General features: G+C 44.3%; 1 protein-coding gene across 5 annotated transcripts in view; it reads right to left on the bottom strand.

The window, feature by feature from the left end:
* The window catches only part of LOC109886607 (chromodomain-helicase-DNA-binding protein 4), a 54,963-nt gene that overhangs the window by 35,587 nt on the left and 1,065 nt on the right, over nucleotides 1–18,311 (bottom strand). For 4 of the 5 annotated variants that reach the window (XM_031787189.1, XM_031787192.1, XM_031787193.1 and 1 more), the window contains exons 3-12: nucleotides 17,987–18,111; nucleotides 17,450–17,740; nucleotides 17,165–17,283; nucleotides 16,684–16,783; nucleotides 16,267–16,480; nucleotides 16,039–16,160; nucleotides 15,795–15,921; nucleotides 15,268–15,437; nucleotides 14,541–14,789; nucleotides 13,989–14,192 (exon numbers count right to left, since the gene is read on the bottom strand). In XM_031787189.1, the coding sequence (XP_031643049.1) occupies nucleotides 13,989–14,192; nucleotides 14,541–14,789; nucleotides 15,268–15,437; nucleotides 15,795–15,921; nucleotides 16,039–16,160; nucleotides 16,267–16,480; nucleotides 16,684–16,783; nucleotides 17,165–17,283; nucleotides 17,450–17,740; nucleotides 17,987–18,111 (1,721 nt within the window). The remainder of the gene's footprint in view (nucleotides 1–13,988; nucleotides 14,193–14,540; nucleotides 14,790–15,267; nucleotides 15,438–15,794; nucleotides 15,922–16,038; nucleotides 16,161–16,266; nucleotides 16,481–16,683; nucleotides 16,784–17,164; nucleotides 17,284–17,449; nucleotides 17,741–17,986; nucleotides 18,112–18,311) is intronic. The other variant, XM_031787191.1, reaches the window with a different exon arrangement.

The following is an 18,311-nucleotide window of genomic DNA, read 5'->3' as shown; positions in this document are numbered from 1 at the left end:
CCCCACATGCTTCAAGATGGCCACCATTGTTCCTGTACCCAAGAAGGCAAAGACAACTTAATTAAATGACTATGTGCTTTGAGAGACTAGTCAAGGATCATATCACCTCCACCTTACCTGCCACCCTAGACCCATTTCAGTTTGCATACTGCCCCAACAGGTCCACAGAGGATACAACCGCCATCACACTGCACACTGCCCTACCCCATCTGGACAAGAGAAATACCTATGTAAGAATGCTGTTCATTGACTATAGCTCAGCATTCAACACCATAGTACCCTCCAAGCTCATCATTAAGCTGGAGGCCCTGGGTCCCAACCCCGACCTGTGCAATTGGGTCCTGGACTCTCTGATTGGCCGCCCCCAGGTGGTGAAGGTAGGAAACAACATCTCCACTTTGTTGTCCCTCAACACTGGGGCCCCACAAGGGTGCATGCTCAGCCCCCTCCTGTACTCCCTGAGTCACTTCAACCTCAGGAGGCTGAAGAAATTTGGCTTGTCACCGTAAACCCTCACAAACTTTTACAGATGCACAATCGAGAGCATCCTGTCGGCCGTATCACCGCTTGGTAAGGCAACTGCACCGCCCACAACCGTAAGGCTCTCCAGAGGGTGATGAAGTCTGCTCAACGCATCACCGGGGGCAAAATACATGCACTCCAAGACACCTACAGCACCCAAAGTCACAGGAAGGCCAAAAAGATCATCAAGGACAACAACCATCCGAGCTACTGCCTGTTCACCCCGCTACCATCCAGAAGGCGAGGTCAGTACAGGTGCATCAAAGCTGGGACCGAGAGACTGAAAAACAGCTTCTATCTCAAGGCCATCAGACTGCTAAACAGCAATCACTAACTCAGAGAGGCTGCTGCCTACATAGAGACTCAAATCACGGGCCACTTTAATAAATGGATCACTAGTCAATTTAAACAATGCCACTTTAATAATGTTAACATATCTTACATTACTCATCTCATATGTATATACTGTACCTTAAACCATCTAGTGCACCTTTCCTATGCTGTTCGGGCATCACTCATCCATATATTTATACGTACATATGTCACGTCCTGATCTGTTTCACCTGTTCCTGTTATTGTCTCCAGCCCCTCCAGCTGTCGCTTATTTTTCCCAGTGTATTTTTCCCTGTGATTCCTGTCTCTCTGTGGCAGTTCGTCTTGAACGTTAGTCAAGTCAACCAGCGTGTTTTTCCCGTACTCCTTTTGCTATTCTTTTTTTCACAATCTTCATGGTTTTGACCCCTGCCTGACTCTGGACTTCTTTCCCGCCTGCCTGATCATCCTGCCTGCCCTGACCTTGATTCTGCCTGCCCTGACCTTGATTCTGCCTGCCCTGACTTTGATTCTGCCTGCCCTGACTTTGATTCTACCTACCCTTCGGTACCTTTTGGACTCTGAACTGGTTTTGACCCTTTTGCCTGTCCACAACCATCCTCTTGCCTTACCTTATTGGATTAATACATATTGTAAGACTCCAAACATCTACCTCCTGTGTCTGCATCTGGGTCTCACCTTGTGTCATGATACATATTCTTATTCCATCTCTTTAGATTTGTGTGTATTAGGTAGTTGGGGAATTGTTACATTACTTGTTAGATATTACTGCACTGTCGGAACTAGAAGCACAAGCATTTCGCTACACTCACATTAACATCTGCTAGCCATGTGTATGTGACCAATAACATTTGATTTGATTATTAAACTCACCTTCTGCACCTGTTTCCTGACTCCTGGCATATACGTTACAGAATACCACCTCACGATATGGAAGCAGCAGAAGATAAAAACCTTCTTCTAGACGGTCAATGAACAGGGTCATCTACTCCACCAACACCACAACCAACTGGCACAACTGGGTACAACCATGAGGGAAGTCCTCCGTGTTCTCCACCGCCTCGACACCACCAGCGAGGTTCTCCATACCCCTATCAGAGGGCCTCCTACCATGGGTCATCACAGTGAGCCAGTCCCCTAGCCCACCCAGCCGTCTGCCCAGGTCAGCGATGCCTGACTATCCCTTCTGGAGAAGTATGACGGAACTCCATCGAAATGCCGTGGCTTCCTACTCAAGTGCTCCCTCTACTTCCCCTATCAGACGGGAGCCCCCATCATCGAGAGGTCCAAGGTTGCCACGGTCCGCATGGGAGGAGGAACTGGGTTACTATGAGAAGTTCATGGCTCTGTTCAGGGCGGTCTTCGACCAACCTCCAGAGGGCAGAGAGGGAGGTGAGCAACAGTTCCAACTCCAGCAGGGTGCCCAGACCACTGCCGAGTGCGCCCTCACCTTTCAGAATGTGGCAGCCTCCAGTAGATGGAATGAGCTGGCGCTCCGTACTCTATTCCGCAGTGGACTGCGCACGGAGATCCAGACACAGTAGGCATGTCGGGATGACAACATATCCTTGGACGCTCTCGTGTCAATGGCCATCCGTCTGGATAACCTTCTTCGGGAGCACAGGTGTCCACCTCGCCACTCGCCTCCCTCCTTTGGCTGTCCTGAGGCAGAGCCTGAACCTATGGAGGTAGAGGCCACACACCTCTCCACAGCAGAGCAGGCTCTGCCAGGCTCTGGAGAGGGAGCCCGCTCCTGCTACCTGCCCTCCAGAAGGTATTTACATCCCCATGGGGGTGAGAGATCGGCTGTTGACCTGGGCACACACAACCCTCTGTCGCTGGATACCCAGGTATCACCAGCACCATCCAATCCTCCACGATGCTGTTGTGCAAAGGGAATAGACAACAGGTGGATATTATAGGCAATTAGCAAGACACCCCCAATAAAGGAGTGGTTCTGCAGGTGGCGACCACAGACCACTTCTCAGTTCCTATGCTTCCTGGCTGATGTTTTGGTCACTTTTGAATGCTGGCGGTGCTTTCACTCTAGCGGTAGCATGAGACGGAGTCTACAACCCACACAAGTGGCTCAGGTAGTGCAACTAATCCAGGATGGAACATCAATAAGAGCTGTGGCAAGAAGGTTTGCTGTGTCTCTCAGCGTAGTGTCAAGAGCATGGAGGCGCTACCAGGAGACAGTCCAGTACATCAGGAGACGTGGAGGAGGCCGTAGGAGGGCAACAACCCAGCAGCAGGACCGCTACCTCCGCCTTTGTGCAAGGAGGAGCACTGCCAGAGCCCTGCAAAATGACCTCCAGCAGGCCACAAATGTGCATGTGTCTGCTCAAACGGTCAGAAACAGACTCCATGAGGGTGGTATGAGGGCCTGACGTCCACAGGTGGGGGTTGTGCTTACAGCCCAACACCGTGCAGGACGTTTGGCATTTGCCAGAGAACACCAAGATTGGCAAATTCGCCACTGGCGCCCTGTGCTCTTCACAGATGAAAGCAGGTTAACACTGAGCACGTGACAGACGTGACAGAGTCTGGAGACGCCGTGGAGAACGTTCTGCTGCCTGCAACATCCTCCAGCATGACCGGTTTGGCGGTGGGTCAGTCATGGTGTGGGGTGGTATTTCATTGGGGGGCCGCACAGCCCTCCATGTGCTCGCCAGAGGTAGCCTGACTGCCATTAGGTACCGAGAAGAGATCCAGATCCTCAGACCCCTTGTGAGACCATATGCTGGTGCGGTTGGCCCCGGGTTCCTCCTAATGCAAGACAATGCTAGACCTCATGTGGCTGGAGTGTGTCAGCAGTTCCTGCAAGAGGAAGGCATTGATGCTATGGACTGGCCGGCCCGTTGTCTCGATCATGTCTCGCTCCATCCACCAACAGTTGCACCACAGACTGTCCAGGAGTTGACGGATGCTTTAGTCCAGGTCTGGGAGGAGATCCCTCAGGAGACCATCCACTACCTCATCAGGAGCATGCCCAGGCATTGTAGGGAGATCCTACAGGCACGTGGAGGCCACACACACTACTGAGCCTCATTTTGACTTGTTTTAAGGACATTACATCAAAGTTGGATCAGCCTGTAGTGTGGTTGTCCACTTTAATTTTGAGTGTGACTCCAAATCCAGACCTCCATGGGTTGATAAATTTGATTTCCATTGATCATTTTTGTGTGATTTTGTTGTCAGCACATTCAACTATGTAAAGAAAAAAGTATTTATGAAGAATAATTCATTCATTCAGATCTAGGATGTGTTATTTTAGTGTTCCCTTTATTTTTTTGAGCAGTGTATATACACCTGTTCTGAAAGGCCCCAGAGTCTGCACCACCAAGCAAGAGGCACTATAAAGACCAAGGAACTCTCCAAATAGGTCAGGGACAAAGTTGTGAAGTACAGATCAGGGTTGGGTTATAAAAAAAATATCTGAAGCTTTTAACATCCCACGGAGCACCATTAAATCCATTATTAAAAAATGGAAAGAATATGGCACCACAACAAACCTGCCAAGTGCGGGCTGCCCACCAAAACCCACAGACCAGGCAAGGAGGGCATTAATCAGAGAGGCAACAAAGAGACCAAAGATAACCCTGAAGGAGCTGCAAATCTCCACAGCGGAGATTGGAATATCTTTCCATAGGATCACTTTAAGCCGTACACTCTCCAGAGCTGGGCTTTACTGAAGAGTGGCCAGAAAAAAAGCCATTGCTTAATTTTAAAGAAAGAAATAAGCAAACACATTTGCTGTTTTGCCAAATGTGGTAGACTTCCCAAACACAAGGAAGAAGGTACTCCGGTCAGATGAGACTTATATGTAGCTTTTTGGCATTCAAGAAAAACACTATGTCTGGCGCAAACCCAACACCTCTCATCACCCAGAGAACAGCATCCCCACAGTGAAGCATGGTGGTGGCAGCATCATTCTGATGTTTTTCATTGGCAGGGACTGGGAAACTGGTAAGAGTTGAAAAATGGATGGTGCTAAATACAGGGAAATTCTTGAGTGAAACCTGTTTTAGTCTTTCAGAGATTTGAGACTGCGACGGAGCAGGACCTTCCAGAAGGACAATGAGCCGAAGCATACTGCTAAAACAACACTCGAGTGGTTTAAGGGGAAACATTTACATTTCTTGTAATGCTCTAATCAAAGCCCAGACCTCCATCCCACTGAGAATCTGTGGTATGACTTAAAGATTGCTCTACACCAGCAGAACCCATCCAACTTGAAGGAGCTGGAACAGTTTTGCCTTGAAGAATGGGAAAAGATCGCAGGGGATAGACATGTCAAGCTTATAAAGACATACCCCAAGAGACTTGCAGATGTAATTGCTGAAAAAGGTGGCTCTACAAAGTATTGACTTTGGGGTGGTGAATAGTTATGCACGCTCAAGTTTTCCGTTTTTTTTGTCTTATGTTGTTTGTTTCACAATAAAAAATATTTGCCATCTTCAAAGTGGTAGGCATGTTGTCTGTGTTAGCTGCATGTGTAACAACTCCACCAGTCCTATTTATGATATAATTTACAAAGATTATAAAAAAACTTTTTTTAATCAATTAGTATATTTGAGGTCACCCACAATATTTGTTGTATTATTTGTTCTGTCTTTTCAGGTGGATTAAACTGAAATTGCAACCAACTTTCTAAGACTTGTTTAAAAAATAAAAATATTTTGGAGATTATTTCGTTTTCAAATAACCGAAAGTAGCAGTTGCAATCTGAATAAAGGGAAAAAAGGCCATTCTTGAACATTGGGTGAGACATTCTTACTAATTTACTAGAGAACCATTTCGGATTTAAATATAACTTTTGTATGACTGATGCTTTTAGTGAGAGGTCTAATGCTTTAATATTTCATCATTTCTGACCTCAGAACTCAAATTCATTATATCAATAAGACATTTTAATTTTGTCTGGCTTGCAATTCCAAATAAAATGTAATATTTTTTGTTCATATAATTTAAAAAGCAGGTCACTAGGTGTAGGCAAAACCATAAGCAAATAGGTAAATATGATATGACTAAAGAGTTAATCAGGGTGATTTTCCCACAAATATACATGTATTTTCCTTTCCATGGTAACAATCTCATATCTATTTTTGCTAACTTTCAATAAAAATGTATTGGAGAGAGATAATTTCTTTCTTTCGGGATATGTATACCGAGTATGTCCACATCCCTATCAGACCACTTTATTGGTAAACTACATGGCAATGTAAAAGTAGAATTTTTTTGTGATCCAATACGTAAATTATTATCATAATTTGGTTTAATCCAGAGAGGTTAGAAAAAGTATCTAGATCCTCTATGAGGCTGGGGAGGGATTCTAATTGTGGATTTAAAAGAAAACATGAATCATCAGCGTACAATGACACCTTTGTTTTTAAGCCACGGATTTCTAATCCCTTAATATTACTGTTGAATCTAATTTTAACAGCTAACTTTTCTATGGCAATAATAAATAGATATGCCGATAGTGGACTTCCACCGAAGTCGGTTCCTCTCCTTGTTCGGGCGGCGTTCGACGTCACCGGTCTTCTAGCCATTGCCGAGCCTCCAGTACATTTTAACCTACTAATAACCTATTTATTTATGGTTGCGTAACTTCGTTGTTGTGTAGTGCAAACTATTTTATTTTTGCTGGTGTAAAGATCACGGGTCCTCAACTCGGCACTTCATTACTTGAAGTTGACCAAAGTAACCCTATCTCTGGCCTGAGTTCCTCCTTCGTCTGCAGAGTGTCTTGTCCAAGCTGCTCCTTTTTGTTCTTCGCCTGGCTGTCAGTGGCAGCTCAACAATCTCAACATTCTCTCTATCGACCTCAACACCCAATCTACACACACGTGCAAACACTCACATTCAGACTCATACATACACGCTGTCTCTCTCTCCCCTTACCTTCGTTGGCCTCTAATTTATTTTTATTTTTTTGTCAGAGAAAATGACAGTTTTTGTGGTATTGCTTTGTGCACTGACTTTACTGAACTCTGGAGAAAACTAACATTGTCGCTGGGTGAGTACATTTGACAATGTGCTCTCCCGTCCATTGGACATTTTGTCTGCAGGAACTCGCTCTTTTTCACCCGGTCCACTCGTCCAAGTGCCGATGTATTTGTGGCATGATATGAACAGTACGAATTTGTGTCACTACCAAAGTCTAATGGTTTTAAATGACTGTTTTATATTGTCTGGAACTTGAAGAATTCGCTTGCAGTAGGTCTCTTAAAAAATAGAAGCCGTGCAAGGTTATTAAACAGAGGTGCCTAGTTATTCTTCTTTTGTTCGTATCAGGTAACGTGCAACCTAACCCTGGCCCTGATATGCAATGTCTCCAAACCCCCTCTGATTTTAAATCAAGATCTGGTTTTGGTATTTTTTATTTAAATGTACGCAGCCTGTTGTCAAAAATGGATGGGGTTAGGATTTGGGCTAAATCAACTGATGCTGATGTAATTGTGTTTTCTGAATCCTGGGTCAGCAAGTCTGTTTTTGATAAGGATATTTGTATAAGTGGTTACAATGTTTATCGCACTGATCGGGTTAAGAAAGGTGGGGGTGTGGCTATATATGTCAAATCTAAATTCCCTGTAAGTGTGGCAAAGTCTGAAACTATTTGTAAACAGTTGGAATTTCTTGCTTTGAATATTGAGGTTTCAAAGGGTCTCTATAACAGCGATTGGCTGTTATAGACCCCCCCCCTGCTCTCGGTGATGAATTGTCTTCTTTGACGCACCTTATGTCTAAGCTTCTTTACAGTGAAATGATCTTGATTGGTGATCTCAACTGGTGTTGGTTAAAGCCGGTGTCTGATGATTTAAACATGTTTTGTAATTCTATGAATCTTACCCAGTTGATTAACTCACCCAAATCTTAAATGCCCAGATAAATCTACCCTGATTGATTTGATATTGACAAATGTTCCACATAAATATTCTGCGGTTGGTGTTTTTTGTAAGGATTTAAGTGACTATTGTGCTGTTAGAAATACTAAGGTTCCTAAGACAAACCCACGTTTTATTCGTAAGAGAAATTTGAAGTGTTTTAATGAGCAGGCTTTCTTTCATGATTTGTTTTATTTTGACTGGAGCAGATTGATCTTATCCCTGATGTGGAAACTGCCTGGAAATTCTTTCATGGTGGTTTTTTCCCAAATAGTAAACAAACATGCTCCATTCCGCAGGATCAGGGTTAAAGGGCGGGATAATCCATGGTTTTCTTCTGAGCTGTCTTGTATTATTCACGACCGTAATCTAGCCTGGGCTAAAGCAAGGAAATCATGTTCTGATGCTGATTGGCTTATTTTTAGGCAGTTATGAAACAAGTGTTCTTTTCTTCTCAGGAAGGACAAGTCTGAATATTTTATGTCTGTTACCACTGATAACCTGAATGACTCTAGAACGTTTTGGAAGGCTATTAAGTCTATGTCTGGTAACAGTAAAGTTAATGAATTACCGTCATGTGTTTTGAAGGACTCTGTTGCTATATATGACAAAACTGAAATGCTGAATTATTTCAATGAGCACTTTGTATCATCTGGTAGGCTGTTTGATTCAGTGTCCTCTGTCTCTGTACAACCCTGTGTGAATGAACCAGTGAGAGCTGGTCAAACTTTTAGCTTTTTGCCATTCTCAGTGCAGGTGGTACATAAAGCCCTGAAGTCCATAGATCAGACAAAGGCTGCAGGTCCTCATCTTTTGGATCCCTGCTTTTTAAATCTGGCAGCTGATTTCATAGCTGAACCACTTACATCTCTGTTCAATCTCACCCTGGAATGTAATGAGATTCCAAAGATCTGGAAATCAGCATTTGTCCTACCACTTTTAAAAGGGGGAGATCCAACTCTTTTAAATAATTATAGGCCAATGTCAAAGCTGTCAGCCCTGGTGAAAATACTTGAAACCCTTGTAAGTGAACAGCTAAAATAGTTTTTATTTACTAACTCTATTTGATCAATGTACCAATCGGGCTTCAGGAAGAAGCATAGCACAATTACAGCAGCCATGAAGGTTTTAAATGATATCACTGAAGCCATTGACAAAAAACATCTCTGTGTCTCACTTTTTATTGATCTCTCTAAGGCTTTTGATACAGTTGATCATGCTATACTAAGGCAGAGATTGTCGAGTGTAGGTCTTTCGGAGCATGCAGTTGCATGGTTTGCTAACTATCTGTCTGATAGAACTCAGTGCACTCAATTTGATGGGCTTATGTCTGTTAAATTGTCTGTCTTGAATGGTGTGCCCCAAGGCTCTGTACTTGGTCCTCTCTTATTCACTATTTATATAAATGATTTAGACAAAAATGTCCAAAATGCATAACTTCATTTTTATGCTGATGATACTGCTATTTACTGTTGTGCCTCATCGCTTACAAAAGCTTTCCAGAATATGCAAACTGCTTTTTATACTGTTCAACATACCTTGTGTCAATTGAAGCTTATCCTCAATACTGACAAAACTAAACTAAGGGTGTTTTCTAATGCAAGTAATAGACCTCTGAACCTTTAACCTATTACTACCTGTCGGGGCAAGGAGATTGAGATTGTAACCTCATATAAATATCTTGGAATTTTAATTGATGACGGCCTCTCTTTTAAATTGCATATTCAACAATTTACAAAAAATTGAAGCTGAAATTGGGATTTTATTTTAGGAATAAAGCCTGTTTTCCTGGTTTTTACTAGATTACTTGTAGTTTTTCATGTTGTCTGTCTATAATGTTTTTATAATGACTTGGTGCTGCCTATCCTGGCCAGGGCGCTCTTGAAAAAGAGATTTTAATCTCAATGAACCCTTCCTGGTTAAATAAAATAAATAAAAATGTCAATTTGTTTAGTCTTATTTTCCCACACACCTGGTTTACATTTCCCTCATTACTTGCCGTGTATTTAACCCTCTGTTCCCATGTCTGCGTGTGAAATTGTTTATTGTTAAGGTTGGCACGCTTCCGGCTGGTTTGCGCCGGGTTTTGTTTTATTACCTGTGCTTTGTGGCAGCCGGTACTTTGTACTTGGGTTTTTGTACTTTGTGATGCTTCTCTTGTTCGTTGGGCATTTGTTTTGTGATGCGGATGCGTTCTGTGCAAATGATTGCCTTAGTAGTGCTTTTTCCACTCATCTCTGCTCTCCTGCGCCTGACTTCCATGCACCAGCTACACTCACCCCTTGACAGGACAACCTTGTTTTACTCCTCGACAGTTTGAAACTTGAGATGTAGCCATTATTTACTATTTTACACCTAGGGTTACGATACATAACTTTAACATATTTTATAAGAGATTCTCCAAAATTGAAATATTCCAGGCACTTATTTATAAACTCCAGTCGTTGTTTATCAAAAGCCTTTTCAAAGTCAGCTATGAAAACCAGGCCTGGTTTCCCAGATATTTCATAGTATTCTATTGTTTCCAGTACTTGTCTTATATTATCTCCAATGCATCGTCCATGTAAAAAAAACTGTCTGATTAGGATGAATAATATCTGACAAAACCTTTTTAATTCTATGCACCAGGCATTTAGCTAACATTTTTGCATCACAACACTGAGGTGTAAGAGGCCTTCAATTACATTTTTTAAATGGACTGGATCTTTATATATACCACTTGGATCCTGTTTCAGTAATAATGATATCAGACCTTCTTGTTGCGTGTCCGATAATCTACCATTTATATAGGAGTGGTTAAAACATGCAACTAATGGTCCTCTGAGTATATATAAGTTGGGTATACTTCCACTGCTATGCCATCCAGCCCAGGAGTTTTCACAGACTTAAAGGCTTTAATTGCATCAAGAAGTTCCTCCTCTGTAATTTGGCCTTCACATGAGTCTTTCTGTTCCTCCTCTGTAATTTGGCCTTCACATGAGTCTTTCTGTTCCTCCTCTGTAATTTGGCCTTCACATGAGTCTTTCTGTTCCTCCTCTGTAATTTGGCCTTCACATGAGTCTTTCTGTTCCTCCTCTGTAATTTGGCCTTCACATGAGTCTTTCTGTTCCTCCTCTGTAATTTGGCCTTCACATGAGTCTTTCTGTTCCTCCTCTGTAATTTGGCCTTCACATGAGTCTTTCTGTTCCTCCTCTGTAATTTGGCCTTCACATGAGTCTTTCTGTTCCTCCTCTGTAATTTGGCCTTCACATGAGTCTTTCTGTTCCTCCTCTGTAATTTGGCCTTCACATGAGTCTTTCTGTACAGATGTTAATTTAGATTATTAAAAATCTAAAAATCCATATAATTAGCTTTGGTTAGTGGAGATGGAGGAGACAAACGAAAACATATTCTTAAAGTACATTACTCCTCTTTCAAAATATAGTTCAAATCAAATCAAATTAGTCACGTGCACCGAATACAACCTTACAGTGAAATACTTACTTACGAGCCCATAACCAACAATGCAGTTAAAAAAAATACAGATAAGAATAAGAGATAAAAGTAACACGTAATTAAAGAGCAGCAGTAAAATAACAATAGTGAGACTATATACAGGGGGGTACCGATACAGACTCAATGTGCGGGGGCACCGGTTAGTTGAGGTAGTATGTACGTGTAGGTAGAGTTATTAAAGTGACTACGCATAGATAACAACAGAGAGTAGCAGTGGTGTAGCAGTGGTGTAAAGAGGGGGAGGGGTAGCAGAGAGAACAGTCAGTAGCAGAGAGAACAGTCTATGACTGGAGTGGCTGGAGTCTTTGGCAATTTTTAGGGCCTTCCTCTGACACCGTCTGGTATAGAGGTCCCGGATGGCAGGAAGCTTGGCCCCAGTGATATACTGGGACGTTCGCACTACCCTCTGTAGTGCCTTGCGGTCGGAGGCTGAGCAGTTGCCATACCAGGCAGTGATGCAACCAGTCAGGATGCTCTCGATGGTGCAGCTGTAGAACCTTTTGAGGATCTGAGGACCCATGCCAAATCTTTTCAGTCTCCTGAGGGGGAATAGGTTTGTAGGTTTAGCTTATTGATGAGCTTTAAGGGCACTTTGGTGTTGAACGCTGAGCTGTAGTCAATGAATAGCATTCTCACATAGGTGTACCTTTTGTCCAGGTGGGAACGGGCAGTGTGGAGTGCAATAGAGATTGCATCATCTGTGGATCTGTTGGGGCGGTATGCAAATTGGAGTGAGTCTAGGGTTTCTGGGATGATGGTGTTGATGGTGTTGATGTGAGCCATGACCAGCATTTCAAAGCACTTAAATGGCTACAGAGGTGAGTACTACGGGTTGGTAGTCATTTAGGCAGGTTACCTTAGTGTTCTTGGGAACAGGCACTATGGTGATCTGCTTAAAACATGTTGGTGTTACAAACACAGATAGGGAGAGGTTGAAAATGTCAACGAAGACACTTGCCAGTTGGTCAGCGCATGCTCGCAGTACACGTCCTGGTAATCCGTCTGGCCCTGCGGCCTTGTGAATGTTGACCTTATTAAAGGTCTTACTCACATCGGCTGCGGAGAGTGTGATCGCACAAGTCTTCCGGAACAGCTGGTGCTCTCATGCATGTTTCAGTGTTATTTGCCTCGAAGCGAGCATAGAGGTACTTTAGCTCGTCTGGTAGGCTCGTGTCACGGGCAGCTCTCGGCTGTGCTTCCCTTTGTAGTCTGTAATGGTTTGCAGGCCCTGCCACATCCGACGAGCTTCAGAGCCGGTGTAGTACGACTTGATCTTAGTCCTGTATTAATGCTTTGCCTGTTTGATGGTTCGTCGGAGGGCATAGTGGGATTTCTTATAAGCTTCCCGGTTAGAGTCCCGCTCCTTGAAAGCGGCAGCTCTAGCCTTTAGCTCAGTGCGGATGCTGCCTATAATCCATGGCTTCTGGTTGGAGTATGTACGTACAATCACTGTGGGGACAACATCATCGATGCACTTATTGATGAAGCCAAAGACAGATGTGGTGTACTCCTCAATGCCATCGGAGGAATCCCGGAACATATTCCAGTCTGTGCTAGCAAAACAGTCCTGTAGCTTAGCATGTGCTTCATCTGACCACTTTTTTATTGATCTAGTCACTGGTGCTTCCTGCTTTAATTTTTGCTTGTAAGCAGGAATCAGGAGAATAGAATTGTGGTCAGATTTGCCAAATGGAGGGCGAGGGAGAGCCTTGTATGTGGCTCTGTGTGTGGAGTAAAGGTGTTCCAGAGTTATTTTTCCTCTGGTTGCATATTTAACATGCTGATAGAAATTTAGTAAAAACGGATTTAAGTTTCCCTGCATTAAAGTCCCCGGCTACTAGGAGCGCCGCCTCTGGGTGAGCGTTTTCTTGTTTGCTTATGGCGGAATACAGCTCATTCAATGCTGTCTTAGTGCCAGCCACTGACTGTGGTGGTATGTAAACAGCTACGAAGAATACAGATGAAAACTCTCTCGGTAGGTAGTGTGGTCAACAACTTATCATGAGATGCTCTACCTCTACCTGAAACGAGCAATTGCTCGAGGCTTCCTTAGATATCGTGCACCAGCTCATGATTTCGGTGAATCATGAGTGACTCCATCATTTGTAACACATTTTTCAAAACATTTTTTTTTCAAAACAAACTAAAAATAATTTGGTGCATTTTCCCCATATTCCATCCAGTTCGCTTTATTTTTATAATATATTACACTGGATCTTTCTAGAATAAGTTCCTCCATTTATTTTTGTTTTTCCTCGTAACTTATTCTGTGCCTCTATGGTACAGTTTTCATTGCTATCTATCTGTATTGTTAGTCCTTCAATTTCCTTTGTTAATATGGACTCTTTTGACCTAAATTGCTTTTGTTTTATCGATGAGTACTAAATTGCATGGCCTCTAAAGGCACATTTAAAAGTGTCCCATACAATAAGGGCATCTGATGTACCTATGTTATGTTGAAAAAAGTAAGTTATAAATCCTTCTGTCCTAGTTAATCATCCAGTAGGCTTTGATTAAATTTCCAATATCCTCACCCATGTGGAAATTCTGTAAGAGTAATATATATACCAATTATGTGATAGTCCGACCGCATTCTGTCCCCTAATGTGTTTATATTAATTTACGGTCAATTACCATGAGACCGGCAGACTTTTGCATGACAATAACAGTCTGACAAAATGTAATGGCCACCACAGCCCTAATTGATCCTGCATATTACAGTGGCATATTGCTGGTTGTGCGTGTTACCTGTAGCTCTTGAACCCAGGAGCAGTGCCAGTAAGACATGTTGCACCATTTGACAAAGAACTGCCTCTCTGGTCGGCCGGCCAATGGGACAGGATCTGGGGCCTCGGCTGGGAGGTCCAGGGGGCGGGGCACAGGTGTAGGGGGCGGAGGTTCACCCCACTTCCAGGTCAGAACCTTCTGGACTTTACCCTTCATGCCCGGGCACTAAGGGAAATTCAGGAACAATCAGATATACATTCACAAAGAAATATATTGTGTAAAAAATACCTACTTTGTCAATCATGTCAACACTACATATTGCATTTCTATCTGCAATCTTTCGTCATTATAAATTGAATAAACAACGCGAGCGTATACGAGGAGAGATCGGAAATGAGAGTGAAATGGCAGCTGTATAGCTGACTCAACTCAAATCAAGAATTCCATATGAAGCCACCAACACAAGTATAATAAAGCATGTTCCCCTTAATAATAATGTACATCCAACACCCATAAGTTCAGATTCATTCTCTCTCTCTCACACACAGACATACACAGGGTGGCAGGGCTCACCATGCAGCGTGGGCAGATCCATTCCCCGTTGGGTATCTCGGGGAGGGGGGGGTTGAGACAGTGGATGTGGTAGGAGGAGGTACAGGTGTCACAGCACAGCAGCTCTCCTCCATCCTTACACACCCTGCAGAACTCTATGTGATGGTCATCCTCCTCCTCTACCCATCCCTCATCCCTCCCCACCTCCTCGTCCTCCCCCTCTCCCTCAGACAGCTCCTCTCTGGCCTCCCACTGGATCCCCTCTTTCTCCTGCAGGGATGGAGGGAGGAACAACAAGAGAGTGGGAGGAGAGAGCATGAGGGGGAGGGGGGACAAGAATGCGGGAGGGGTGTGGCGGAGGGGGTAGTGAGAGTGCAGGAAGGGGAGTGAGGAGGGAGAGGGAAGGAAGAGGTGGGGAGGTGTTGAGAGGAAATGGGAAGAGAGGGGAGTGGAATGATGGAGGGGAAGCGAGAGTGGGTGAAAGGGGGCAGAACCAGAGAGGGGAGGTGAGAGTAGGGGAGGAAGGGGGGGTGATGAAGGACAAAGGGAAGGAGAGTGAAAGATAGGAGGAGTGAAAGAGAGAAGGACCAGGATAGGAAAAGGTCAATATCAGAAATAGGATATCACACCAATCTTCAGTCATTAAAGAGAAAATACATACAGTGTATACAAGCAATATGGTGTAAACTCTACTTAACCATGGGTTGGACTATGGGCCAACTTCAGACTGGGTACATTGTGTACTTACACAGTGGGGGCAGCTCCACTTGCCCTCGGGGGCCTTCTCCATGTCGGGGTCAAGACAGACCATGTGGTAGGCCCTGGGACAGGTGTCACACAGGATGATCTCCCCTCCCTGCTGGCACACCTCACAGTAGTCCTGGTGGTCTGTCTCATAGCCGTCACCATCCTCCTCAACTGGGATGGGAAGAGGAGGAGTTAGGGAGGGGGAGGAGTTAGGAGGGAGGGGGATGGTACATGATGATGGTCCTGTCAAAAACATTTAATATTATCAAAGGATTGGCTGAGAGCCAGGTCCTTGGTTCCTCTAATCCTCTGATTCCTCTAATCACATGATCATCAACAACACAATTAGTTGAATCAAGTGTGTTAGTGCTGGAATGGAAGAAAAGCCTGAACCCCCTATAGCTCTCCTGATCTAAGGTATGTGACTGACCACTAGTCTACATGCTATAGCCCCAGGCTATAGCATGTAGACACCTCCATTACATAGAATGAGAGGTTAAGAGATGACAGTTGCGTTTCCATGCAAACCTTTCTTCTTCTTCTTGGCGGTCTTGGCCTTCTTCTTGGAGCGGCTGCTGTGGCTGTTGGAGCCGTCCGACACTTCAAAGGTCCCGTCGTCAAAGTCACTCTCCACGTCAAGCTCATCCTCCTCACTCTGACAACAACACAGGGAGAGAAACAGTGACAAAGATACAATGCTAGAACTGTGGGACAGAAGTATGGCAAGGCTTACTGCATAACAGTTGATTCTCAGACAAGTTAGTTTTCTTACCGAGGATCTCTTCCTCTTGCTGCTGAAGCCTCCCAGTTTGATCTTGAGCGGAGCCACCTTCTTGGCTTTGGGCTTGGGGGCAGCCTTAGGGTTGGGCTTGGACCTCCTGCGAGCATTGGGGCCTGCAGAGGGAGATGGAGTTCAATTATTCCCTTATTCTACAACGAATACCCAACAATAACATTATACATGCTCCCTCCATCAGCATTCCTTTAACTTGTTCCTCACCTTTGCCCTCTTTGGTCTTGGCCTTGCGGAGTGGGGGTGCAGGCACAGCGGGCACAGCTACAGGTACGGAGGCGAGTGCAGCTGGAGGGGACTCTTTCGCAGCACTACCCCCCGCCCCTGTATCCCCTCCTGCCTCTGTCCCTGCCACCACCATGCTTTCCACGGCTGCAGCCACGTTGGCAGCTGCCAGAGCTGCGTTGGCACTGGCACAGCCCTACAGAGGGTTATAGACAAGGCAGGATGGTAATCAGGACCTTTGCTATAAAGAACATGCAATCATTGTCAAAATACATTTGTAAGGTATTGTAATAGCAATGTCATGTCATGTTATAGCAATGTAATGTCATGTTATAGCAATGTAATGTCATGTTATAGCAATGTAATGTCATAGCAATGCCTTGTATTGGGTTGTGTTACCTTCAGAGGGTTGTTGGTGCTGAACTCCCTCCACTTGGCCATCATCAGAGTCATCATCCTGGACACAGCGATCTTGGGGTTCTTGGCTGCGATGAGGGGTCTGGGGAAGTGAGGGCAAAAGAGAGGCAGAGGTTAAGTTTGGGGCACTCTACGGGGAGCCGGCAGAAAGTGGATGTTTGCGGTTTTCAGGGATACAGTATTTTCAACATAACTTCCATTTGCTCTGAAAAACAGATGTGGGGACTCCGTTCAAGCTTCTTTTTACGCCTGCTATGTTAGTTTCAGTTCGGGGTAGAAGTAGGGGCAGTTACAGACTGGTCATAGCTAGCTCAGTCACACACAGATATGAAGTAACTTTCTCCCCCGATCCACAAAAGCTGCGCTATCCAAGCGAAGTGGTACTGAAACCTGCTACAGTGGAAACAGAAGGAGAAAGTAGAAAACAAGTAGAAAACAAGAGACGTGAGAGAGGTGTGTTAACCTGACAAACTGGCTGAAGGCCTTGTAGTTGGTGATGGTGGTATAGTCCTTCTGAGTGAAGACATGATCGATGTCTTTCATGCCCCAGTCCTCCAGCAGCTGAGTCGAGCTCTTGGGCTCCTGGAGAGGGGGCGGAGTTAGTTATCATTACATTCAGGGTCACTGTGCCAACAGTGTCATTAAGTGGATTGCAGGGGCTGCTTCAAATCAAAACAAAGAACAGCTCCAACGATTCCCTTGTTCACCCCACCTGCACCACCCACATCCTCGTAGCCTTCATCCTCACCTGGCTATCTTCATCATCATCCTCCTCATCATCCTCATCTTTCTCTAGTTCTGGTTCTTTGCGTTTACTCTTGGAGCTGGATGAGCCTCCTCCTCCTTTCTCCTTCTCTCCACTCGTCCCTCCTCCCTTCTTCTTGTCTTTGGAGGAACTGGAGCGCTTCTTCTTCTTCCCCCTCGGGGCGTAATCACTTCCCTCGCTTTCTGACCTGGCTCTACCTCCTCCTCCCTCTTCCTCCTCCCTCGCTGCTTGCTCTACTGCTATGAAGGGTTCTGGTGAGCTGACTGGCACCTCCTGAGAGGAAACAAAATGAGTCAACATAGACGCAAATATGAAGAAGACAAAAATCTCGCAAATGATGAAAATCTATACTAAGGCCAGGTCAAAAGGGTCAAAGGCTAGGGGCTATCTGTATTGTTATTATTATACTTATATTATACTATTATACAAAATGCATTCTTCCCTCCCAACTTCCTTGGAGCAATCCCTGATATCAGTGACTAGGATACTTCATGTAAGGAAGGATGATGCCCATCCTACCTCTCTGACAGGTCTTGGTCTCTTGCTGATCCTGCTCTCACGGCTCTTCTTGGCTTTCTTCTTCTTCTTTGACTTGGTGGGGACCTCGACGTCAGACACAGCGTCTTCTGGTTCCCCCTCATCTGCTGATGGAAAGGGCACAGGAATTGATAGAATATAATGCATACTTGATTGAGACAATATTATATATATATATATATATATATATATATATATATATATTATATATATATATATTAATTTAAAACAATATTCATAGAATACCGAGGGATTTGTATAAAATTCTAAAACTGTCAACTCCAGACAAGCTTTATTGACAGTGTTT

Source organism: Oncorhynchus kisutch, linkage group LG13 (genome assembly GCF_002021735.2).
Source record: "Oncorhynchus kisutch isolate 150728-3 linkage group LG13, Okis_V2, whole genome shotgun sequence".
Lineage (NCBI taxonomy): Eukaryota > Metazoa > Chordata > Actinopteri > Salmoniformes > Salmonidae > Oncorhynchus > Oncorhynchus kisutch.
The sequence above is the reverse complement of the archived record's forward strand: the minus strand, read 5'-3'. Positions and strand labels throughout refer to the sequence as shown.